The sequence below is a fragment of the Zalophus californianus genome, chromosome 2, assembly GCF_009762305.2.
Source record: "Zalophus californianus isolate mZalCal1 chromosome 2, mZalCal1.pri.v2, whole genome shotgun sequence".
Lineage (NCBI taxonomy): Eukaryota > Metazoa > Chordata > Mammalia > Carnivora > Otariidae > Zalophus > Zalophus californianus.
The window spans coordinates 203,299,985-203,326,973 of record NC_045596.1 but is presented as its reverse complement, the minus strand read 5'-3'; the positions used below and the strand labels follow the sequence as shown (position 1 = coordinate 203,326,973).

Genomic DNA, 26,989 nt, shown 5'->3' with positions numbered 1-26,989 from the left:
AACAGGCTGGCTGGGATCCAGAGAAAAGGTCATCCTAGCCACTTGATTATCACAATCCTCCTCTGCTGAAGAGACTCTGGTGAGCGTTCACATGGGATACATCTTTGCCTTTTGTCCCACTCAGAGAAGTCTATCCATATACTTCTACCCCAGACCTCCCTGTCATGAAGTTTCCAATCATGTTTCTTCCATTCCCCAAACATCCAGCCAAACCACCGGCCACAGCCAATCAGTACGCAGTTGAGCCTCTAGCCGTTCCTCCTTCCAAGGAAACTGTTGAGCAGAGTACCACACAACGGTCACCAATCTCAGGGGCCTCCAAACACGTCTGCCCACAGCCATCTTGGAGTTACCACAGAACACAACATGGTCAAGCACTGGATGGAGCAATGCCTTACCCAGCTTTACTCACATGGAGAAGAGATGGAACAAAATCAGGTCCAACGTAGGCACTGGTACCTCACGGACATCAGGTGCCCCTGGCAGCTGATGCAGGACAAACGGCTTATGTACATCCCTCTAACGCTTCAGCTCAAGGACCAACCCCCCACCCCCCAACTATGGAGTCTGAAACACAGAAGACTGGGGATGTGCCTGAGAGCCACTCGCGTGCATGCTTCTGTAGAACAAAAGAGCACTGGTTGAGCTTGTAACAGGGAAAGCCATTTCCCTACTAGGGGATAAGGCTGGCACAGGCTATGTGTCCCAGGCCTAAAACCCATTCTTATGAGGCTGAGTGAGTCAAAAGACTTTATGCACAAGACTGCCTTTCCAACACAATGAATTTTCAGGTGCATGGCTTGAAGTTCAGCCCACTGGGAGGATTTCTGAGTCATGCCTGCATATTGCACAAAACCATCTGTAAACCAGGCTCCACAATTTTCCTCCTCAGTCAACTGACTGTAGAGTGTTCCCCAGGTAGGGAATGTGCCCTCGGTGCAGGCTGGGAGAGAAAAGGCGATATGGCAGGAGTGGGGGCCATGTGACCTAGCCTATGCTTTCAGGGCCTGCTAGAGCCTGATCTCCTGTATCAGGGCTCTGTTTTGAAATCCTACACTGTGACTCCCTATAAAGGTCCGCAAAGGCTCCAAAGAGCACCTTTGTCTACCGCAGATACTTGGAGCGCCACTGGATCTGCTGGATCATGTGGCCCAGGTGGCACCTGGACCTGCTACAGAGCCTTCTTATTCCAGACCCCACTCAAAACTAGCAACTTTTCAAGTCACTTGGTAACTGGCCAGAGTAGCACACCCAAATGGAGAGTATGTCGCTTCCAAAATGCTAAGGGGCTCACTAGGTGCCATGTCTCCTTTTAGTTTTGTTTTTACTTTTGTAAATTTTATTTATTTGAGACAGAGAGAGAGAACATGCACAAGCATGTGTGTGAGTGGGGGGGAAGAGGAGAGGGGGGAGGGAGAGGGAAAGAACCTCAAGCAGACTTCCAACTGGGTATAGAGCATGATGTGGGGCTCAATCTCATGACCCTGAGATCATGACCTGAGCTGAAACCAAGAGTTGGACGCTTAACCGACTGAGCCACCCAGACACCCCAAGTGTGTCTTCCTTTTGGTTGTAGGAAGAGCCAGATGCAAAAATCTATCCTTCACCATAAAGAAGATACTTCAGCAAGCCCCACTGGATCCCTAGAAATTTCAATGAGGATGAAAGTCCCTAATTTCTGTCAGATTTCTTTCCCACCTCTGACAAGCAAACATCTTTCCAGTGCATCTAGAGTAGCTGCTACTTCTTACTTGAGCCAGTCCGCACGGTATCCCCCATGTAATGGGCCAGCATGCTATCCTGTGAAGGGAGAGACAGACAAGGGCCCTGTGACATAAAGCATGACACAGGGCTGGAGAGCTGGTATACCCCTGAGGTGGGACGATACAATGCACTGCTGGCGGCTGAAAGCAAGCTGATCTGGTGGTCCTCCCTAAGAGCATTTGCCAGACAGACCACTGCAGAGCACGTTCCAGAGGATGTGTTCATTTGCTCAAGCATCGGGAAAAGCAACTGCAATGAAGAGTACCACCTGGTAAGTTTAAGACACTCCATCTTTGTTCTGCACCGTCGAGTGAGTGAGCTGAGTGCAGATGATGCAGGCTCACTATCCATGCACCCTTCCAGTCCTTGATGGGGGCACTGATCTCAGAAATCCCTCCAAGAAGAGGTTACTATTCTAGGCAGTCCAGAGGCTGCCACTTGGCTTGGCCACCAGAACAGCCCTCACTACACAGGCCAGGGAACCAGTGTGCGATTCTGCCTGCTGCTGGATGATGTGCTCCAGGACTGGGATGGGTTCGGGGCCTACTGGGCCCACTGTGACACTACAAGGCAGACCTCAGTTAGAACTCCACTGATCCCTTGACCCCCAGAAGCCCCTACTCTGACTGGCCTGCTGCCATCGGGTCAGTTCCAGCATCCAGGGGTCCCAAAAAGTCTGGTGGCTTCCTGCTCCCCAGGGCATGGCCACCCTGGTTAAATGCCACAAGTCCCGTGGGGGAAGGCTGGGAGAAAGAACAAGGTGTAAACTTTAATTAATTAATTAATAAAGCTTTTATTTATTTATTTGAGAGAGTGAGAAGGAGAGACAGTGAGAGAGTACAAGTGGGGAGGAGAGGGAGAAGCGGGCTCCCCACAGAGCAAGGAGCCTGATGTGGGGCTTGATCGCAGGACCCTGGGATCATGACCTAAGCCAAAGGCAGATGCTTAGCCAACTGAGACACCCAGGGGCTCCCAAAGGTGTAAACTTTTAGGAGCAAACTGGGGTCCTTCCGGCTTCCCCATCATTCAAGGGGTTTCGAACCTGCAAACTCGGTCTTCAAGTCTGGGAGCTGATTCAGGGGCCATGACTGCTTTTTAATTCAAGTTAGAGGCTTGCTCACTTGACCCGGCCAAAGTATGAACTGGGTCAACTGGGGCACCTGGGTGATCCTGGGGTCCTGGGATTGAGCCCCGCATCGGGCTCCATGTCCCTCTCCTTGCTCGTGTACCCTCTCTTGCTATGTCTTTCTCTGTCAAATAAATAAATAAAATCTTAAAAAAAAAAAAAAGAACTGGGTCAACTGCCCATCTACTTCTCCTCCAGGAGCACAGGTCTCTCGGGGTCAGAGTATTCTGATCACGGCTTTGGCTCTGCTGTCCATTATGGTGACCATCCCCACTTGTCTTCAGTGGCCAAGGGCCACTGCCTGGCCCAGCCACCCCAGAATCTAGTTATCCCTGCCTCAGAACCCTCTGTGTGGAAAAAGACAGAATTCCAGGGACCTCTGAAAACAGGCGTGAAGTTGGGCCTCAAACCCCAACAGACTGGAAGTTCATTTAACGAGAACCCACCTGGTGCTGCTAGGCCCCACCTCCGTCTGGTCACCACTGCAGGGGGCGTGGTGAGCTGCGAGCAGGAAATGGGAGCAGAGGCCTCCCCCAAGCCGGGAGGCACACCCCAGGCCCTTCCTGCAAGAGGCTTTCCAGAAAATCCTGAGAGATAAGAGGACAGTAACCCACAAAGTAACAACAGGCGGCTGCTATTCAAAAGAAACATTTGGGGATTAAAAAATAAATCTTAGAAATTAAAAATATCACAAAAATGGAAGGGTAGGAGGAAGATGAAACTCAAGAAATAGTAGAACAAAAAGACAAGGAAAAAATGAAAACGCTATCAGAAGATCAATCCAGGACGGCCGATAACCAGACAACGGGCATTCCAGAAGGAACACACTTTAAAACTGAAAGGCAGAACCGCATCACATGCTCACCGAACACCTGTGCCAACGACCCCCAAGAGCCAGGAGACCCCCGCGAGGAGCACTCGATGGCGGCTCTGTGGGAGCTCGCTGTGGAACCGCGGCACGTGTGGCCCTGTGCATGCCCCTCCAGCTTGGGCTTTTGCAGTTCAGTGCTCCCTGCATTTTTGCTACTTCACCCATTTAAAAACTCTTATAAATGTTGCTTTTGTACACATCTGCTTTCAACTTGGTTTTGTGTTATTAACATTGCTTTGAGGTGGATCCAAGTCAGTCTGTGCAGATCTAACAGGAATCAGTGCCTTGAATCCGAGTTGGCAGTGATGTGGGAAACAAAGGCAGAAGGAAAGGTAGATAAAATCTTTTGTCCTTCTAACCTGCAGCCTACTGACAAATACTGCGTTACTGTTAATGCCTGGCTACAAGGAAAAACCACCTTGGTCTGACAATAGCAAGGGCTCTGGTAACCCATGTCGTCCTTAGCAGATGAAGATCCTTTTGGAACCTCCCTTTACTCCCCACCCCACCCCAAAGTACAGCATCATTTGCTCCTCATACCCCCCAGCAGCAGCTCTTTCCGCCCACGGGTCCTGTCCCCGTTTTAATAAAACCACCATTTTGCACTGAAGACATCTCAAGAATTCTTCCTTGGCCGTCGGCTCTGGACCTCACCTCTTTCCAAAAACTACACAGTAGTGACTAATTACTGCATCCCCTTGAGGATCGACTGACTACAGCTGCCTCAGTGAATGTGCCCATCCACACACGCTGGGATTCGTCATGGGGTCTGTGCACCTTCGGCTTAGCTAGGTCTTGCCAGGGGCCGAGCCAGGTCCCATCAGTGACAGCAACACAAGACGTCTCGTCCCGACCCACACCCTGACCATCAGTCGGTGTTGTCCCACATCTGTACTTGTTGGTTTAATTTACCTTTCTCTAATTACTGGGGTGCCAGTACCTCCCTTTCGTGGGCTGGGCTCATCTGCTTAAAAACAAGGCCGTGTGCACTGGCCTCCCTGTGCCCCCTTCCCAGTGGCTGGGAAGAGTGCTGCCAACAGCTTCTGACCCAGCCACGGAGCCAACACGGGGCCCCGGGGCGTGACCCAGAGCAGAGCCTTCGACCTGCCTGGGACGCCGACTTTCCCCTGCACCTCTGTGGGTGGGGAAATAGCTTCCCAGCTTCTGTAAGCCACAGGATCTGAGGATCTCCGTGACGGCAGCCGAGCCTACACTCCAAACAATGGTCCTGCCCATTTTTCTACCGAACTGGCTTTTTCTCATTCTGGCATATGAGCTCTCTACCTAGCTGGGTATGAATCCCCGGGTAAGAATACAAGTAGATACTACAAGCATCTTCTCTAGCCTCAGGTTCATCTTCTCACTTTTGTGTTTGTTTGTTTTTTTTTTTTTTTTTTTTAGATTTTATTTATTTGACAGAGAGAAACACAGCAAGAGAGGGAACACGACCAGGGGGAGCAGGAGAGGAAGAAGCAGGCTTCTCGCTGAGCAGGGAGCCCGATGTGGGACTCGATCCCAGGACCCTGGGATCACGACCCCAGCCAAAGGCAGATGCCCAACGACTGAGCCACCCAGGGGCCCCATCAGTTGGCCTTTTGTTAAAAGAACATTTCTAAATTGCCAGATTGTTCTCCAAAAGGATTAACCAACAGACATTCCCAAATAGCAGTGTGTGAAAGTGCTTATTCACTATCCTCCAGCTGGTACTGTGTATTCTTCCTTTAATTCTTTTTTTTTTTAATTCTTATTAACCTGATCATCGAAACCTAGATTTTTATTATTTTAATATTGACATAGCCCCCCACTGGAGGGCTGGGGTCGGGCCTGCTCTGGGATGCCATGTGGCGACCCAAATTCCAGCTCACGTCTGAGTCCTGGGGAGGATTCTCTGCATGCCACCAGAAGGTGAGGGGAAGACAGCACACAGATGGTGTGGGATGGGAGGCTTTCAGAGACCAGGCCTGGAAGTGACCTACATCACTCCTGCCCACCACTCAGTCGCATGACCTCCTCTGCCCCATGATGGCACAGAAGGGCAGAAACTGCTCAGCTATGTTCCCAGGACCAAAACTCAGAGAGGTCTGAGCACCTTCCACCTCAGTTACCACAGGCACCCCTCTTAAGGGCAAGATTTGGGGCCGTTCCCTGCAGCACTAGGTCTTTCACCATGCAGGCACTTAGGAAAGAATATCCCAAAATAGCCACAGGTGGTAACTGCAGACTGGGGTCACTTGGGGCCAAGGGTTCTCGGCACCAGCGGGCACGTGTCCCTGATGTGAGATAGCGTTGCCTACGCTCAGGGCCCAACACGAGAGGCCGCCACCCTGTCATGAGCTCTGAGGCAGCCCTCCCAGGTGCTAAAATCCCTTTCACACTGCACACGACTTAGAGTCAGGGCAGTGCTTGGCAAACTGGGGTCTTTGGGACCCTCCAGGGGGGTCTGTTTCTTCACAACAGCACCACGACACTGCTCGGCTTTTCGCCCTCGCTCTCCTGCATGTACGGGGAGCGCCCGGAGGCCCCGGGACACAGGATAACCCGGAGGGGAGGTGGGGGGCAGGCTGCAGAAGCCGGTGGAAGGACCCGGCCATCTCTAACATGGCCCACTCTTCCCACTAAACATGTCTGCTTTATCAAAGCTATTTGTCATTGACAAAGTGACTTCCGTTACTAGGTCATGGGTTCATTATCGTACTTTTTCAATGGACAAATACTTTTTTAATTTCTTAGTTTTTAAAGAAATGCGGCAATGTCGGCACACACAGCCACATAAACAAAAGCTCCCTGGGGCCACCACTGTTTAGAAGACTGGAGGGGGTCCCTGGTTTGGGGACCCTGGTTTGAGCTTCAGCTCAAACCCTGCAACCACATGGCCGTGCAGAACAGCAACTTCATCTGTGTGACCTGGCCCCTCGGCCTGTTTCCCCCACAGGATGAAACGAGGTAGCCTTCCTTATTCACACAAGACTGGAGCTCTGCACCAGGCACAGAATGTGTCCCTCACCAACGCCCACCCGGCATCACTGCGCACGGCAGGGGCGTGACCCGTGTGTCCGAAACGCTCCCTGTACCTGTCAGCCACGTCCAGGTCAGATTCCATCTTGTCCAGGCCCTTGGTGATGCTATCCAGCTGCTTGCCCTGATGGTGGAGGACTTGGGCTGTCTCTTCCAGGCGATTCTGGGAACAGGCCATCAGACCAGTCAGCTGCTTCCCCTTGGTCACAGGGAGCGGTGCTTCCGACGGAGACAGCAGCAGCTCTCTCCAGAAATGCTCGATGATGCTGAAGACTGCATTCCGACTGGGCTGCAAGGAGCTGAACCAGTGCTTGAGGTGGTCCTTCTCCAGGACGGTGATAGAACTGAAGACAAAGTGAGAAGCCTCCTTCTTGATCTCAATCACACTAGACAGGGGGAAGCTGACCAGGGCCTCCCCGGTTTTATCAGTTGCAGATCTCAGGGAGTGAGAACTTAACGAAAGCTTTCCAGGAACCCATCGCTTCTCCGGTTCTAAGTAGTAGGAGCAAGGCCAGGAGTGCACACAGACCTCTCTGCTCATCTGGCTCCCGGGCTGGTCTGCCCCACGGCCACGGCCACTCTGCCTCTGGAGGAGAGGGACAGGTTAGCGGATGGGTGGGGCTAGCGCGTGTCAGCACACTTGAACCACAGACAGGAGGACCGCTCGGGGTGCTGAGTACACCGGGGACTCCCACCACCCGGGACTGGCAGGATGGAGGCCCACCCCACCCGAACCAGGGTCCACGGCTCGATGCGACTGCCACCCCAGGATCCTTCACAAGAACACCACTTCTGCTGTGACAGCCCCACCAATACACAGTCCTCTCATGTTCCTACGCTAACACTCTCCTCTTGAAATCTTCATCATAAAGGAAGTAATCCTACAGGCAGACCTTTCCCTTCTTGCATGGCCCACAAATTCATCAAGTTCTACGTAATTATCTAGCTCTGCATACGTATCTGTACGTACAGTTTTACACGGCTGTAAGTAGTGAAGGTACGCTGTTCACATCTACGGCTTTTGCATTTGCTAACAACGTTTGGGAAGTCAGGCATGGTGGATGTGAGGCAATCCTGACGGAACACCACGTGCGCCCTTCTCACTGACCAGATAAGCCCACAAAGCCAGGAAAGGAGGAGAACCTCGTGCAAGGTCAAACCACAGGTACGTGACGTGGACTTGGCTACAACTAGACTTGGGAATGCCTCGTGCACCTCCCTTGTGTGCAGAGGTCCAGCTGGGGCCTGTCTTCCACACACACCCCCGCCACGCTATGCGCACACACGGTTACGGCATAACCTCGTTTGTAAACACGGGAGAACAAATCACTGCTATTATCTCTTACGATACTGAGAAGTGTGGGAGTCTCTGAATCCTGGCCATGGCTTCGAGGCCCCACAGGCCATGTGGGGCGGCAGGCACCGAGGTGCCAACACTGACATCGTCCCTGGCTCCTGAAGCTCAGCGTCCACAGAAACCCTCTGCATTTGTTCACTGAGTTATACTTAAAAGACCCAGACTTCTCCACGATGCCACATCAAGTAACCAAGGCTGGGCAAGACAAGAAAAGAGCTTGCATGGCATGGAGCGTCCTAATTACACGGAATCCAAGTGCCTGGAGTGTCGGCAGACAGCAGGCTCGCCGTGTGACCTCAGGAGGGCTCTCTGAAGGGCCAGCCAACCCACAGTTCAGACCTGCTGAACACAGCACCGAGTTACCTCCTTGAGAGCTTTCACACATGTCCTACGACCACCTGGGGCACAGGTGCAGCACGGCGGCCTCTCCTCTGGGACGAGGTCTCTCACTGGAGAGAGGGAACCAGAAAGCAAACGTGTCCTGCTCAGACTTCTCTCCCCAGCAAGAGGGACATCCACCCAACACTGAAACAAACACAGACCACTGTGGCCTGCTGGCCTGGGACCTCTACTGGCACAGACCTGTGACGTCCCCCGCACAGACCCGCCAGGCCGTTGTGCCACCGGGCCTGACCCTGGTCCTTCCGGCGGAAGGGACCCTCCAGCCATTCAGCCACCCGACCACCACCAACTGTGTCCAACCCACAGAGAGAGTCAGGGCCTGTGTTGTTCACCACTGTCCAGTGTTGGGGAGCTTGCTGCAGCTAGAGGCTGAGTCCCTACTAACAAGAGCCTGTACCCCGGGGGGACTCCCGAGCTCCAAGCGAGATGAGACACACATGCTCCAGAGCGATGGAGTGTGGCACTGCAGGGTCTGAGGAGCTCCGCTCTGCCACGTGCTTTACAACCATAGAAAGTTCCTTCACCCTCTGGGCCTGTTTACCCACCACTCAAATGACTGAAGACCGAAGGACAACAGCAGCTCTGAAATATGCTAGAATTCAAAGAGAGGAGGACACTGAGGCACCTGGCTGGCTCGGTCGTTAAGCGTCTGCCTTTGGTTCAGGTCATGGTCCCGGGGTCCTGGGATCGAGCCCCAAGTTGGGACTGAAGGGTGCGGGGGTGGCTCTCTCACTTAACCACCCGACGCTTGATTTCAGCTCAGGTCTTGATCTCAGGGTCGTGAAATTAAGCCCTGAGTGAGGCTCTGTGCTGAGCAAGGAGTCTGCTTTGGATTGTCTCTCCCTCTCCCTCTGCCCCTCCTGCTCATGCCCACACTCTCTCTCAAATAAATAAACAAATCTTAAAAAAAAATGAGGTTGAATCATTGGAGAGGACAGAAATGAGAAAAAATTATCTGGATGAAGCTTTAAAGTTACCCAATTCTACTTAAAGGTGGCAGGCTACTCACATACAGTTAGCCCTATTCCCTCCCAAAACTCCATTAAAATAACTCTAGCAAGATTAAAAAGGCATAACCTCTTATTCCTGTTAATGGGAAAAAAACATGATGGTACTTCACAAAAGAGGATCTTTAAATGGCACGTGAAAAGGTGTTCAACACCTGATCTTGTATATACCCACATTTCAAAGCTTATGTTACATAGTGTGCTGAAGGATTTCCTGAAATAATGTGTCACTGGAGGAAATGGGCTGCCTACTGAAAAGAAAAGTGTGTGGGGGCAGTGCTGGGGAAGTGGTGATCGTGGTGTAATTCCATGGGTCAGTTGCTGAATAGCATTTCTTGCTGGCATCTCCATCTTGGGAGAGAGAAAAAGTTTAGCAGGAGAAAAACACCTGGAAATGAGGTGAAATGTAGTTGGGAATTTCTGCACAGAAAGTAAAAGTCTGTACTAAAATTCTGTATTTTTAATTTGGGATTTATTCCAGGATTTGATATATTCTCAGCAGTCACTGAGAAAATGCACTTCACAGGGGTAAGAACTGCAAAATAGTACTTTAAAAAACAAAACAAAAAATATGAATAATACCTGTCATATCCCTAATTACAGTTAAGACCTTATCAAGTGGCTTGAAAAGACAAAAACCCTTATTACATGATTCCACATATCTTAATTTTTGTTTTTAAAATTTCTTTTAAAGATCAAGAGGCACCTGAGTCACTCAGTCAGTTGAGCGTCTGCCTTCAGCTCAGGTCATGATCCTGGGGTCCTGGAATGGACAAGCATCAGGCTCTCTGCTCAGCGGAGAGCTTGCTTCTCCCTCTCCCCTCTCTCCCAACTTCTGCCCGCTCTCTCTCTTTCTCTCAAGTAAAGTCTTTAAGAAAGAAAAAAATAAAGATTGATTTTATTTATTTAAGGTGGGGAGGGGCACAGGGAGAGGGAGACAGAGTCTTAAGCTGACTCCAGCTGGGCATGGAGCGGGAGGCTGGGCTCTATCTCAGGACCTGAGCGGAAACCAAGAGTCAGCAGCTTAACCAACTGTGCCACTCAGGCGCCCCTCACATCCTTTCATTTTTAAAGTTGAGAACAGGAGGTTTTGGAAGGTCAATCTATAGTATTAAATAAAACAGTACCCACACCAGTATAATCCTCTTAAATCCGAACCCAAATTCTGGTTCCAGATACAAATAGCGCATTTATTTTTTGACACGTTCTAATAAAAGAAGTAAAACCTGTTTGTTTCAGACACAACTATGAGTGGATGTGCATACGTGTAAGCTTTAAAAGTAAATCTCAGGAGCAAAGGTAAAATTCTGAATCAAACACCTGACATCTTAGTTCAATCCCATAAAGCCTAAAAGCAGTAACTATCAAGCTAAGGTCAACATCACAAGTAGTCTCTAGTACAAAAGGTGCTCTAATGCATGCCTGCCTGGCCCTTTACAAAAAAAGAAGACGGAACTTTTCCAAATACCTGTATGCAACCTCCTGCAATAGCGTCCCACCCATTCTTGTCAGGGGAACTACACAAACGACCTTTCAGAAAGCCCACGGTGAGAAAGAACCAACGTAAAACCTTCCTGTTTCCAACCGGTTTCCTATAAAGTCACCAAATGGGGTGTGTTATTGAAAAAAGGAGAGCAATAAAAAAAAATAGCTCCCTTCCTAACTGGGGACATTCTTACATTCCTTTTTCTTGGTTTTGCCTTTGGACATTTCAAAGAAAACTTGTTGAACTCTTAAATATTTAAACCAGTATATTTCAGAAGCAGCAACAATCTTGAACGCAAATCCACTAAATTACTAGGCAATAAAGTAAATTTCGAGGATCCGTAAGTGAAAGAGTAAAACGATTCTTTAGTTCGTGGGAAAATGGGCCAACCCTACCGTAACGCAGTAAGGCCGCGTCCCGGAACAGTGCACGTTCCAAGAGAAACTTTTTCCAAACATAGAAATGAGGTCGGAGAGAGCCTCTGCGGTGCTGGATCCCTCACGAACATGAACAAACGTATTCGAAAGAGCAAAATCCGTGCGCTCTCCGTTCCCAACACAATTGCTATTGGTTGCCGACATTTTGTAAAGACTCCGAACTTTCACGAAGCTGTAAGGGCGCAAAACCACAGCCATTTTCCGAAGCCAAGTAAACAGCGCGCACGAGGCAGCAAGAAGGGCGGACAGGAAGGTGCCAAGTGCACGACCAAAGGGGTGGGGGGGCAGCGTCAGCCAGTAAATGGAGTGAAGGGCGCAGGGGGCGCGGAGCTCCAAGGTTAGGTTCCGTAAATATACAACGGGGGCTGGGAGAACAACTTCTCAAACTGTCCTCTCGCAATGGCTTCCTTCAACCAAAGTGTCACGTCTGACCCTCGGAGGAGGGCTCCGGCCGTCTCTGCCCTGCCCCTCCCCCCGCCCCGCCAGGCGCTCCCGCGACCCGCGCGTCCTTCCCCGCCGGCCGCCGCCCCACCTGTGCCTTCCAGACCTCGGGCGCTTGGGCGCCCCTTGGAGAGTTCCCCGCCTGGCTGCCGGCGGCCGCACCCCCGCGGCCTGCTCCCTCAGACGCGGCGCCTCCACGAAGCGCTGGGCCGAGGCCGGCCCGAGGTTCTCAGCGCCTCGCACGCGCGCGCGCCCTGACGCTGGGCCTCACAGAGCGTTCCAAGCCCTCGCTCTCGCGGCGGGGAGCCGCAGGCCGGCCTTCGCGTGACGCCCACTCGGGTGGCTTACCCTCCGCGGCCCCGCCTCAGGCCTTCCCACGCTGACCTTCTAGACGGTGTGTGAGGAGACGTCAGCCAGCTCCGGATCCTGGAGGACGCGGGCGGAGGGCTCCCAGAGAATCCCGTGAAGCGGCCGCTCCGCGCGGACGCCCAGTCCCGGCCTTCGCGCGCGTCGTCAGCGCCCGCGCTTGCGCGGTGTCTTTCTCCCCACCGCGAACCAAGGCCGCCGGAGGGGCTGGGAAAGAGCGGTGGGCCGTGAGAGCGGGCGCGGCTGGAGGGAGCAGCCCTGGACACAGTGCACGTGCGAGCACCAGGGCTGATTCTCCCAACTCTCCTGGAAGCCAGTCTTTGTTACTCATGTATTCTAAGACGGTTGCCGCCGATGGTAAAAGTCTCGAGGTGTGTGTGTGCGTGTGTCTGTGTGTGTGCGCGCAGCAGTACTGCCCATGTTACATTCCTGACTCCTCAGGATAAAGAGCAACTGTGCTGATACCATTTATGATTGTGGGGCTAAAAAGGGAGGATCAAAGTGAACATGCCTGACCTTGCTCCAAAACTTCTTTAAAATGACTAAAATGCTATAGATGACACTTTATACTCTTCAATAGACTTGCCTTTAGAAAACTATACATAGGGTGCCCTGAGCACTTACGCCTACCTAAGTGACTTGTTGAGGGATGGCAGTGACTTAATTCTACATGAAGTACTGACCTCAGTCAAAATTAGTTAATGATGAGGACTGTTGTGGGATCACTGGGTGAGGCTTTTAAGTTAGGGGCCATTTGGGAATTTCCCCCACTCGAAGAAAGGTAACAGTCATCCCAAAGAGAAACACCTGTTAGGAAGGTACACGTTAATACAAGGGTTTAAATTATTTTGCTCGTATACTCCCTAAAAGAATTCTGGAAACATGTGACGTACCTTTTCCCTCATTTTTAGATAGACCATACCTAAAAATTTTGATCTGATTTAAATAGTTGCAAACGATGCAAATTGTTCAATAGTAAATTGACAGTTTTATTTATTTTTATTTTTTTAAAGATTTTATTTATTTATTCATGAGAGAGAGAGAGAGAGGGAGAAGCAGGCTCCCAAGGAGCAGGGAGCCTGATGCGGGACTCGATCCCAGGGCCCAGGGATCATGACCTGAGCCGAAGGCAGACGCTTAACCGTCTGAGCCACCCAGGCGCCCCGTAAATTGACAGTTTTAAAATAAAACTGCTACATAACCCTTCTAAATGTAGCCAGTGTGAACCTAAATACCAGGCAATTTGATATCCTTCATCAATTTTTATAACTACATGAACAAGCTTTTCTTTAACACAAAATTTTACATCCTTCCTTTTCTTCCTGAAACTGTATTTCCATAGTTCTTCATGAAAACTTATCCCAATATAATATTTCTTTATTCTGGAAAGTCTTTTCTTGATCACCTATCAAACTTCTTTGCATCATAGGTACATAAATTTAAATCTAATTTTAAAATTTTGCAATAGCCATAAAAGTTAAAGTGTTTAAAAACTTGAAATTTCTAAATACAAGGTCATTATATATAGAAAACCGTAGAATTTACTACAAAGCTACTAAGTACATCAAAGTTGCAGGATAAAAGATCAACATACAAAAATCGATAGTATTTCTAAACACTAGCAATGAACGCTCCAAAAATGAAATTAAGAATGTCATGAGAATACCATCAAGAACAAAACACTTGGGAATAAATTTAACAAAATAAGTGCAAGACTTGTACACCAAAAACTACAAAACATTGCTGACAGTGTTTATAGAAGACCTAAATGAACGGAAAGACATTCCATACTCGCAGACAGATTTAATATTGCTATAATGGCAATATTGCCCAAATTGATCTATAGATGGAGCATAATCACTAAGAAAATCCCAGACAACTATTTTGCAGAAATTGGCAAGCTAATCCTAAACTCACATGGAAATGCAAGGGAGCCAGAATAGCCAAAACAATCTTGAAAAAGAACAAAGGGGAAGGACATTTTTTTTGTTTGTTTTGTTTCTTTTGTGTTTTGAGTTTTTATTTGAATAATACAGTGATTCATCACTTTCATACAACACCCAGAGCTCATCACTACAAGTACCCTCCATAACCATCACCCATTTTACCCATCCCCCTGCCCACTTCTGCTCCAGGAACCCTCGGTTTGTTCCTTATAGAGGAGTCTGTTTCCTGGTTTGCCTCTCTCTCTCTCTTTTTTTTCCCATAGGTTCATCTGTTTTGTTTCTTAAATTCCACATATGAAATCATATAGTATTTGTCTTTACTGCCTGACATATTTTGCTTAGCATAATGCTCTCTGGTTCTATCCACATTGTTGCAAATGGCCAGATTTCATTCTTTCTGGTGGCTGTGTAATATCCCATTATATAAATGTATCTATCATCTATCTATTCATCTATCTATTTATCATCTATATATCTCTATATATATCTTCTTTATCCATCCATCAGTTGATGTACATTTGGGCTCTTACCATAATTTGGCTATTGTTGATAATGCTGCTATAAACAGGGTGCATCTATCCCTTTGAATCAGTATTTTTTTTTAAATCTGCATATGTCTTTAGGTCTAAAATGAGTCTTACAGGCAGCATATAGGTGGGTCTTGTTTTTTATCCATTCTGACACCCTATGTCTTTTGATTGGAGCATTTAGCCATTTACATTTAGAGTAATTAGTGATTGATATATATTTAGTGCCATTTTATTACTTGTTTTGTCATTGTTTTTGGAGATATTCTCTGTTCCTTTCTAGTCTTTGTCACTTTTGGTCTTTCCTTCCCACTCAAAGTGTCCCTTTTAATATTTTTTTGCAGGGCTGGTTTAGTGGTCACGAACTGCTTCAGTTTTTGTTTGTCTGGGAGACTCTTTATTTCTTCTTCTGTTCTGAATGATAGCCTTGCTGGATAGAGTATTCCTGGCTGCATATTTTTCCCATTCAGCAGGTTGAATATATCATGTCACTCCCTCTGTCTTGCCGGGTTTCTGTTGAGAGATCTGCCAGTAGATTATGGGTTTTCCCTTGCAAGTTAGGGAAATATCTTGCTTCTTTTAGGACTTTTTTTCTTTATCACTATATTTTGCAAGTTTAACTACAATGTCTTAATGTTGGCCTGCTTTTCTTGGTATTGATGGGAGTTCTCTGTGCCTTGTGGATTTGGATCTCTATTTCCTTCCCCTGACTAAGGTAAGTTTTCGGCTATTACTTCCTCAAATAAACCTTCAGCTCCCTTTTGTCTCTCTTATGCTTCTGGGACTACTATGATACAAATGTTACTACATTTGATATGGTCACTGAGTTCTCTAAGTCTGCTCTTGTGATCCATAGCTTTTCTTTCTGTCTTTTGCTCAGCTTCATTATTTTCCATAATTCTATCTTCTGTTTCACTTATGTGTTCCTCTGCTTCTTCCATCCTTTAGGTCATTATAGCCAGTTGGTTTCAAATTTCAGTTATTGCATTTTTAATTTCTGTCTGTGGTAAGGGTCTTTCCAGCTTTTCTCAAGTCCAGTGAATGTCTTTATGATTGTTGCTTTAAGTTCTCCATCAGGCGTATTACTTATATCTGTTTCCATTAGATCTCTAGCTGTAATCTTATTCTTTCTTTTGAAATGAATTCCTCTGTCTTGGCATTTTGTCCAGGTCTCTGTCTTCCTCTGTGCATTAGAAAACCCTGTTATGTCTCCTGTTCCTGAGAGTAACGGCCTTAAAAAGGGGAGGCCATATAGTGTTCAGGGCCTGGTGCTCCAAGGAGTGTGTCTGGTATGTGCTGTTTATACTCTGCTGCTATGTTTTGGCTTTGGAGCAAAGCAGGCTAAAGCTCCAGTATTTGGGTTAGCCACGCTCAGCAGGTATCTCTGTGCCTATGCTGAGGGGTGGGGGAGGGAGATGGTGTCCACTGGATCTTTCATCACCTGAGAGGCAACTCTGCAAATGTCACTTCTCAGAGATGGACTCTAAGAAGAGTGAACGGTCTCTCACCATGAGCCTTTGGTGATGCTCAGATTGTGCCATGCACCCCAGGATTGCTTGCATGCCTTCTCTCCTGGAGTAGGGGAGTGCCGTCAGGACTCTATCCTAGCCAAGCCTGTGGACCTCTAAAACTCCAGTTTTTGAGCCCCACTGGTTGCGAAAACTCATGAAAATCAGCCCCTCTTGTTTACCCAGCCAATGGCTTTGAGGAAGTGTTCCCCTTGTGCATATCCCTGTGTGCTCCACTCTGTCTTGCTTGTTTCCACAACCACGGCCCCCTCCCCTCTGCAGCACCCATGATCCATTTCTCCCCTAAAGCCCATCTCCACACTTCCTACCTTCCTGAATGTGGCCTCTTCTTTCCCTCTAGCTGTGCAGTTTGTCAGTCCACAGGTCAATTTCTTGGCTATTCAGAAGAATAGATTTTTAATTATCAAATAGATTTGATAGTTATCTAGCTGTGTTTGAGGGATGAGGTAAGCCTAGGGTCTTCCCACTATGCCACCATCTTAGCTCCCCCCACACTTTATGATATCAAAATTTACTACAGAGCTTCAGTAATCAATTCAGTTTGGTACTAGCATAGGACAAACCTACGTAGGATAGAATTGAAAAATGGAACAGAATTAAGAACCCATAAATAAGCCCATTTACAGTGAACTGGTTTTCAACAAAAGTGCCAAGAAAATCTGATGGGAAAGAAATATTCTTTTCAACAAATAGAACAATTGCAAATTCATCCAAAAAAGGTGAATTTGGACCCTTATCTCATACTATACTGAAAAATTAACACAAAATGGATCAAAGACTTAACTGTAAGAACTAAAACTACAAAACCCTTAGAAGAAAACATGAGTAAATCTTCATAAACCTGGGTGAAGCAATGATTTCTTAGTTACCACCCCCAAAATATAGGCAATAAAAGAAAAATTGGTAAATTGTACATCATCAAAATTAAAACCTTTTGCTCTTCAAAAGACACCATCAAAAAATTATAAATAAGGGATGCCTGGGTGGCTCAGTCATTAAGCGTCTGCCTTCGGCTCAGGTCATGATCCCAGGGTCCTGGGATCGAGCCCCACATCGGGCTCCCTGCTCGGCGGGAAGTCTGCTGCTCCCTCTTCGACTCCCCCTGTTTGTGTTCCTGCTCTCATTCTCCCTCTCTCTGTCAAATAAATAAATAAAATCTTAAAAAAAAGAAATTGAAAATAAAACCCACAGACTGTGATAAATTATTTGCAAATTATTATATCTGAGTTGTATTTAGAATATATAAAGAACTATTATAACTTAATAACTAAAAAGGTATGTAATATAATTTAAAAATGGGCAAAGGATTTGAATAGACATTTCTCCAAAGATATACAAATGGCCAGAAAGCATATGAAAATATGTTCAATGTAATTGGTCTTTAGAAAAATGGAAATAAGGAACACAATATGTCATTATTTACCCACTAGAATATCTGTAATAAAAAAAGATAGATACTAACAGTGTGGACAAGGATGTGGAGAAATTCAAACCATCCTATATTACTGGTACAGTGTTAAATGATGCAGCCATATTTCGGTAATCAGTTTGACTGTTTCTTAAAAAGTTATATGTAGACTTACTTTATGACCTGCAATTCCCATCAGAGGTGAAGTTGTGTACATGTTTTCATCTCTTGGTTCAAAAAAACCAAGTGATGCTGCTGTTATAAAATTCCTTCCACTTTTCTTTATTTAGTTTAGGTGAATACTGTTTCTCAGCTTTCTCATCGATAAATGTTAAAATTGAGATAGAATTGGTGCTGAATCCTGTCTTATTCTGGAAATAGAACACCTATAATACATATAATACAAACAATACAAATACTGGTACACATATACAAAGTATCCAGGTATACTTGACAGAAATGTTCATAGCATTTTAAAAGGCCAAAAAGTAAAAATAACCCAAACAACAAGTATCAATCAACTGATGAATAGATTTTTGAAATTGTAATAAATCCATATAGTTGGTATTATTTGGTCCCAAAAATACTGCAACATGGATAAAACTCAGTGAAAGAATCCAGACATGAACATATATTATATGATTCTATTTTTGTAAAGTTTTTTAATGGCAAATAGAAAGTAGAGTAGTAGTTGCCTATGGCTGTGGTTGGTTATTGGAATTGACTGTAAATGGGCATGGGTTTTTTTTTTAGGTTGATAGAAATGTTCTAACATTAGATTGTGATGATGGTTTTATAATTCTGTAAACATAAAATTCATTGAATTGTACATTTAAAATGAGTGAAATTTATGGTATATGTATTATATTTAAAGCAGTTTGAAAAATACCTCCTGGGTAGAGGGATTATTATAATTATTTATTTATATGTATTTTATGTTTGGATAAATATTTATTGAACAAGAAGTATATATTTATTGGAAATATATCTTGAAGAGGTGACAAGGACTTTTTTCCAACTCATATATTTCTAGATGATTATCATTTATTTCTAAAATGGGACAGAATTCAGCTTCAATTCTATTCTAATTTTGATATTTATAAATGTAAAGGCAGAGAAATTCTGTCCACATAAAATGAACTGATTTAGGTTATCACTGGTGATATTACCTTTGCTCCCAGCTCATGTTAAACTCAATAGAATGACTCGGTGTAAAATAAAACTCCTGGTAAGTACAATATGTTGAAGACTAATGTGATGATAATATTCTAAGAGTTCCACATGAGGCTAGGTCTTCAATGTATGGAAAATAGGGAGTTGTTGTTTAACGGATGTAGTTTCAGTTTTGCAAGATGAAAAAGTTCTAACAACCGTTGCACACAACGATGTGAATATAGTTAACATCAATTGTACACTTAAAAATGGTTGAGATGGTAAATTTTACATGTGTATTTTCCTACAATTAAAAAATAATCTGAGAATCAGCTTTACACTGATTCTTTGAAGCAATAATGTAACATTAGTCTGTCTTGTGGCAAAATGCAATCTCCTTAAGAGCAGAAATACTGTTTCATCTATTTTATTTATCTTTGCATCCCCTACAGCTTCACTGCTCAAAGTGTGGTCCATGGGTCACAACATCAGGCATTGTCTGGGTGCTTGTTAGAAATGTACCAGCACCCCACATTTTGTGAGTCTACACATACTTTTAATAACACACCTGGGTGATTCACATGCACTTTATAAAGTTTGAGAAGCACTGTTCTACAGCACCTAACTCAGAAATATCAGAGAATATTAAAGTTTGGCTGTTGTTCATGGATTAGAATCTTCTATTGATAGCTGCATTTAACTTCTTTGCTCTAGGACTGCTGTGAACTTTAGATTTCACCAATACACATATGCTAGAAATAAACAGTGAGCCAAGATTTACATAAATTTAAAGTGGGATTTTTAATCACCTTCTATCTGATTCTCCGTCCTGCACTTGGAACAAAACATAAGTTGAAGATGGAACCATCTCTGCCACCCTCCCATTTTCTGTGACCACATAATGACCTCTATGTGGCAGTATAACTCTGAGAAACGTGCGGAAAAGTCCGCATTTAGACTCCAGTTACCATTTCTCAGCTCTGAGGTGTCTGTCCCACACCCACGTCGGGGGAAAAGACCATGGGTGAGACCTTTGATTACAGTTGGCAGAGACCCTCAAAGCTTTTCAGTCCTCCTCCCTTCTTCTTCTCTCATCATTCAACTTCACAGGCCAAGCTTTTGCCAGATCTGGCCATATCACAGTCCTACGTACCCAACCAACTCCTCTACCTCAACCTAGGATGCTTAACTAGAAAGGAACCAAGTTCACATCCAGGACTCTTAGCTCCTCCTCCTAGGACAGCACCTGCCTCGGGTCTGAGGGAGATGGTGGATGAATAGCCCTCACATGGAATCCTTCAGCAAGACTTCTCTTGAGCAACCCCCTCGTGGTGTTTCCTGAGACTCATATACGCTCCAGATATCACAATATTGAGAGTGGAGGATCTAGGCAGGAATGGTGTGTATCCATGGATACGTATCCCATGGTTGGAAAAGTCAACAATTAGTACATCCTCTGCATGTTAAACATGCTCTACTATCACACAGAGCTTTTGTAGCTCTGGGCTGGGGAAAATAGTCATTGCATGTGCTGACAGGACAACAGGACATGGTAATTCAATGCTACAGTGGCTGGAAAAAGAATTAGTATCTTGTATGTTATTGGACCTACACTTGTCAAAGCATTTTACATTATCTCATTTGATCCTCAAAAGACTTTGCAACATCAAATTGGACAGGCATGATTAGCCCCATTTTATAGAAAACTAACCCAAGTCTTGGCAAGGTTAGAGTTTGTAGCAGTAGTTGACAGCTGTGGCTTAAATTCACTCACTTCACTCATTCCTTGGCCATGAGCAAGTAACCTAATGTCTCTGGGATGCAGTTTCCTCATCTGCAAATGGGAAGGAAAATAATTGTGTCTCGCCCACGAGGTAGATGGTGCATGTGAAGACTAGAGCATAGTGGCTTCCTGAACACAATAAGAGGTGACACCTTCTAGCTACTATGATTACTGACAGATCACACAGCTAATGGGTGATCACAATAGACCTAAGACTCAAACCATCTTCTTCAGGTTCTAAGTCCAATAGTCTTTTCACTTTGCAGCAGTGTGTGTGATTTTAGACACATTTGCAGCATCATCTCCTTCAGGAAGCATTTTCTGATCCCATCCTATTCCTGGCCGAGTGCCCCAACACTCTTCCTAGTTGCATTCTGTACATCATTAGCTCTCCACACTGTGTATGAATCCACTGATTATAAGGTCCCTCAGAGCTGGGATCATGCCTCCTTATTGGTCTTGGTATCACCAGAGCTAGATCATGGCCAGCACAGAGTAAGCACAGTGTTTGTTAACCTGGACTCCAATATGGCTTAGTGATGTGGATTTTGACAGGAAGTCGTCTTGCATTCAATCTTTGCAGGCGAGATCACACTGTATCCCACTCTGCCTGTGTTTCTTTGCCCTTTTGTCTTTTTTAGCTCTTCTGCTAGAGGCCTATTTATTATCTCTGTCTATAATTCTCCAATTCTCATGCAGGGTTTGAATAAAATCACAGTTTAGCACCAGCTGTGTAGATTTCTACAACACAATATGAAGCTTCCACTTGCTGCTGAGAAAACACACAGATGCAATTTATAATCAGATTTCAGGGGAATGTGGCACGTTGTTAAGGTTTCATTTCTGGTCAAATAGGAGGGAGGGACTAAAAATGGGACTGCTAGAACAAAATGAAAATGTCAGGTGCTTAAAAGGAATCGCGAAACTCAGACTTCAAACAACTAGATGATGCCACAATGGCCTTTTATTTATTTTTGCTTTGTCTGTCTAATTTGGGGGAAGTGAATTATGTTTGAGCAAATCAAATTCACTACAGATTATACGTATATGAATACACAAAGATATACACACACGTATGGCTATAGATGTACGTATGCCTTTGTTTTCTGGAATTAGAAATGTTCATCCTATGTAGCAAAGCCTCGACATACAAGCCCATCGTGTCATTTAATCAGTGTTATTACTACAAATAAATTACTCAAATTTCTTACTGTGATATAGTAAAGGTCATAATCACATCCCATCGTCAAGCATTAGCTACTGCTGTTGTATACAACACACTGAAGGATGTGACCATTAGTCATTTATGAAATGGATCTCCATTCTAATAAATTAAGCAGTTTTAAGGAGGAATTTCGTAAGTTTAGGGCAGTATTTCAGGGCAACAATTCATTAAACAAGTATCAGCAATCTTTTTCTTCCATACTGGAAATCTTGTTGCTTTGGACAATATATTGAAAAAATAGCTTCTACTATTTTTGCAAGTCATCCATGAGAAGAAAAAACAAACAAACAAACAGTGATTGCTCAATTTGAAACTTCTAAAAGGTTGGAATATAATATTTAGAGCTAAATTAATATATGAAATACAAATAAAGTCTTTCTGGATTGGTACAACTGTTTTTAAGTTCTTCTATCCTTATGAGAATGATAATCCTGCTTAATTTAAAACATCACACCCCCTGCATTTCCTTAGTTTGAGAAAAGATAAGCAGTTTGACTTCACATATTTGGCAAAAGCATGGTTAGCTGATGAAAGGTGGGATGTGACATGTTAGTCAATGACAGCCCAAGATAACCATGAGATCATCAGAGTAGTTTTAAAATCAGTTGGTAACACAGTCCCATGGCGAAGTCAAGGGATAATTTTCTCAGACACCTAATGTTTCAAAAAATGTTACGCTATTAATTTTGATTATGGTCGTAATTTAAACTGGCCTCCAATTTAAAAATGATTACATAAAAGCATTGATTTGGTGTCTGAGACACATTTCCTCAGAAAGCACACTGAGGTGAAATGAGCAGTTTTTAAATGTGCAGTGTACATTGTCTTCACTTTAGAAAACCAGTAGGCAATACATTCTTCTCTTATGGATGCTAGCAACCCAAAGCTTTATTACGTTTGTCTTTACGTTACTATTATTATCACCTAATTTCTGATACTGGATTAGCTGCAGTATGATAAAAAAGAAAAGAAAGTTGTCTATTTTCTGTGAGTGACCCCAACAACGCTCAGTCTCAAGAAGAGAAATGCTGAAAACATTAACACCCGAGTTCTGCCATCGGGCCTTGAACATGCCCTTCTTTGACTGTGTGGTTAGAGAAATTTGCAATGAGAAGAAGAACTGCTTGACATCCTTCTGGTGGTCTTTTACCTAATATTTGCCCAGAGGCCAGATTTAATTTGAGTGATAGCTTCTGGGGTCTCAGTTTATGTAATTTTGATTGAGGTAAGAGCAAGATGGAGGAAGCACTCCAGGTTTAAGAGATGTCCAAGCTTTTAAGTCACGTGGGAGACTATCAAAAGAGTTCCATGTTTCAGGGGTTCTGGAAGGCAGGATTCTAGTCCTAGAACAAAGAATGAAAAAGAAAAGAATTCCGAATGAAAATAATCGAAGCTAAAACTCTGTTGGGAATTCAACAGTACAGTTCAGGAAATCTGTTTGAAGTATGAATAATAGGTTGTTGTTATGCGTAGTCTTAAAGCCTCTCAGCGGAGCCCCGATCCAAGTTTCATTTTAGACTCGACTTGTCCCTGGACTCCTAACTTGTTGTCACTGTAGAATACCAGACTGATAATTGCTGGGATTTTCCCGCTATTTCTTAGGAGAGGTAAGAATGTGAGGAGGTGAAAAAAGGACCTTAGTCAGTGATGTGCTACTAAGTGTTTAACAACTGGCTCCGTGAGGTGGGGTTGGGGGGTGGGGGAGTATGCCTCTATTTACAGACATAAGTTTATTATAAACCATACTGGTGTAAAGGATATGTAGCACACAATTTATTAATAATAATAAAATACATAATATTCTTTGTTGTAAATCAATTGATTCTTACAGAATGTTTTTGTTAATTTGTGCCAAACTCTTATACCTATAGCCAATCTACATTTGCCACTGAGAACCAGATGTGGTTCTTACATGAATGTTAGTGAATGTTTTCCTTTAAGTCAGTGAGTAAGACTAAGTAAAACAAGAAAGACATATATCTCGGAACTTACTTGTCAATGATTTGAGTACTGGAGGAAAACTGGAAAAATATCTCCTCAATTTTTTATTCACAATGTAATAACCAGACACGACATGTTTAAAAAATTTAATCTGTATTAGTTAAATTTCCTCTACCACTTTCTGAAGTCCAAACCAGGGATTGGCCAACGTTTTCTGCAAAGGGCCAGATAGTAACATTTTCGGTTTTTTAGTTCATAAGGTCTCTATCTTAACTATCTCTATTTGTACAACCCGGCCATCACAGTATGAAAGCAGCCAGAAGCTGCATGTAAGCAGATAAGCGTGGCTGTATTCCAGCCAAACTTTATTTGTGGACATTGAACTTTGAATTCAATGTAATTTTTATGTATCCGGAAATATTTTTTTTCTTTTGTTTTTTTCAACAATTAAAAATATAAAAACCATTTTTAGCTCATAAGCCATACAAAAACAGGCAGTGGGCTAGATTTGGTTTATGAGCTGTAGTTTGTCATTCCCTTAATTTTGTCTGGCCACAGAATAGTAAATTAAGCTCTGATTTGCAGCATTTGCCAATCCTGTGGTATAAAGATTACTACTATGGCTGATTGCAAGCTACCAATGTGACACCACTGAATGTTGGGAAGAGATGAGGAGTAGCACATTATATTGTATTTCCATCCCAAAGATAAAACAGGTAAGAATAACCTCAAGAGCATACATAATAGTAAAGTAATTTGAAATGCTGAGTTTTAAGTATTTATTACCTTACTTTTATATTATTCATTTATTTGTATGATTATATGATTTCATTTTTAATAATGGCAACAACCAACTTGCAAAATTCTCAAAAACTTAACAATTGGCTTCTGCAAGTTGGTACAAGCTGGTTTCCCAAGCACTTATTCTAGCGATACTGCAACTCTTGACTCTGATATTCCCCCACCAACACTGATTCTTCTTCTTCTTTTTTTAAAGACTTTATTTGAGAGGGACAGACAGACAGAGAGAGACAACAAGCAGGGAGAGGAGCAGAGGGACAAGCAGACTCCCTCCTGAGCAGGGAGCCTGATGTGGGACTCAATCCCAGGACCCTGACATCAGGACCTGAGCCGGGGGCAGACGCTTAACCAACTGAGCCACCCAGGCGCCTCAACACTGATTCTTCTACCATAGAAGCAGAATTACCTCTTAGAAGTGTCCACAAACTAGAGAGAGTGCAAGGAATCCTAGGCCGTGAGTCCATCTAAGAAGCTCTTGATGATTCTGCCTTCCACGGAGAAATGAAATGATGGAAACCTTCACCGCCACAGGTGCAGTGGGTCTTGACTTATCTCCCAAATGGAAGAATTGTTATAATAGTCATAATAGTTGACATTTCTTGAGTATTTACTGTGGACCACGCACTGTTCTCAACTTTTACCTGTCCCAACTCATTGGGTTGTCACTCAACCCCAAGACGGAGTTTCCATCATCATCATTTACATTCGAGGATAATGAGACACACAAACGTGAGGCTCCTTGCGGAGGTTACAGATGTGGAAAATTAAAAGTTCCAACTTCCCTAAACGCTAGCTCATTTCCTCTCTAAGTTGCGCTTGCAGAGATCAAGCATCTGTTTTTTATTATTTACTTATTTATCAATCCAATAAAAGGTTATCAGTAAAATTCAGTAGGTCCCAACCTGGACCATCATCTTTCCTCCCCAAATTTGTTTTCTCTGTTCTCTTTTCCACGTGCTTGCTGTTCCTGGTACTGACACGACACTAGGCACCCTGGCATCTTGGACTCTTTCCTCCTCATTCTACACAGCTGCCAATCCAGTCCATGGAAACTCCAATATTACTTATTGGGCCTTCTCCTTTTTATTTCCATTCTCCTTCTCATTGAGGACTCCGGGACCTCTCACTCAGATGATTGCAGAAGGCCCCTCACCATCTCCAAGTATTTGTTCCAAATGGCATACCGTGCTGCCAGAACATGGTACCAGTCTCTTGCTCATAAGCGATAATGATTGCCCACCGCCTACTCCTCAAAGCTCTCCCCTTCCTCCTCCTCTTGACTCCTTTTAAGCTGCAAGCTTACAGAACTTTTCACCATTTTTCGCAGACACTCCATGCTTGACCCACCTCCACGCCTTTGCTCAAGCTTCTGCTTTTGCTTGCAGTGCCCTTCTCCAGAACTCTGTCTGCCTGCTCTCTAGTCTTTTTTTTTTTTTTTTTTTCATTTTAAATGACCCAGAATTTGCTTGGTGTCCCAGCCAGAAGCAGCCTCTCCCTCTGCTGAAGTCCCATAGCATTTTTTCTACCTGTGCTTGTCTTGGGGCACTTTTTGCCCTCCCCACCCTAATTATTCTTTTTGTTTAAGATTGTACTTATTTATTTATTTTAGAGGGGGTGGAGGGAGGAGTGGATGGAGAAGGATAAGCAGACTCCACACTGAACTCGGAGCCTAACACAAGACTCAATCCCACGACCCCGAGATCATGACCCGAGTTGAAATCAAACCGACTGAGCCACCCAGGCGCCCCCATTTATTCTTCTTTGTTGTTTCTCTTCTCTCTCCTGCTTGACTCTGAATCCCCTGAAAGCATGATTAGTTTTCCACCTATCCCCTACGGTTGCTTGTGCACTGGGGGCTTAGCCAAGATCAGATGGGTGAATGAATAAAACCCAGCAAAGGCAACCTCTCCCACTTACTATTAATGTTGTTTAATATTCCTTTTGTGAAACATACCATGCACAATATAGAGCTGCATTGTCCAACATGGTAACCACCAACCGCATGTGTCTGTGGAGCACTTGAAATGTGGTCTAAGTCCAAAATGTACACTGGTCCAAATTGAAATGTGCAATCAGTATAAAATATATACTGTACTTTGAAGTCTTAGGATGAAAAAAAAATCTCAGTAGTTGTTTTACATGTGCAAATTATCATGCCTGCAATACACTGGGTTAAATAAAATATAAAAATTACCACCCGTTTATGTTTGCTTTTAAAAATGTGACTAGTGGAAAGTTTACAATTACATACATGGCTTACATTATATCTCCACTGGAAGCTCTGTTATAGAGTGTACTCATGATCTCCTTGAAATGTCTCTGTTTTCTAGACTGACAGTGTGTTGTCATGGAAAGGGTTCTCAGAACTTGTCCCAGTTCCTTAAACTTTTGGAAGCTTTGTTTCC

The 26,989-nt window shown here is 44.6% G+C and overlaps 1 protein-coding gene across 1 annotated transcript in view; it reads right to left on the bottom strand.

The window, feature by feature from the left end:
- LOC113936884 overlaps nucleotides 1-12,077 on the bottom strand; it is a 76,018-nt gene extending 63,941 nt beyond the window's left edge. Inside the window, 2 exon segments of the mRNA XM_035726291.1 lie at nucleotides 6,833-7,362; nucleotides 11,998-12,077. Of these exon segments, the coding sequence (XP_035582184.1) occupies nucleotides 6,833-7,317 (485 nt within the window). The 5' untranslated portion in view covers nucleotides 7,318-7,362; nucleotides 11,998-12,077.
- Nucleotides 12,078-26,989: the final 14,912 nt, after the last annotated feature.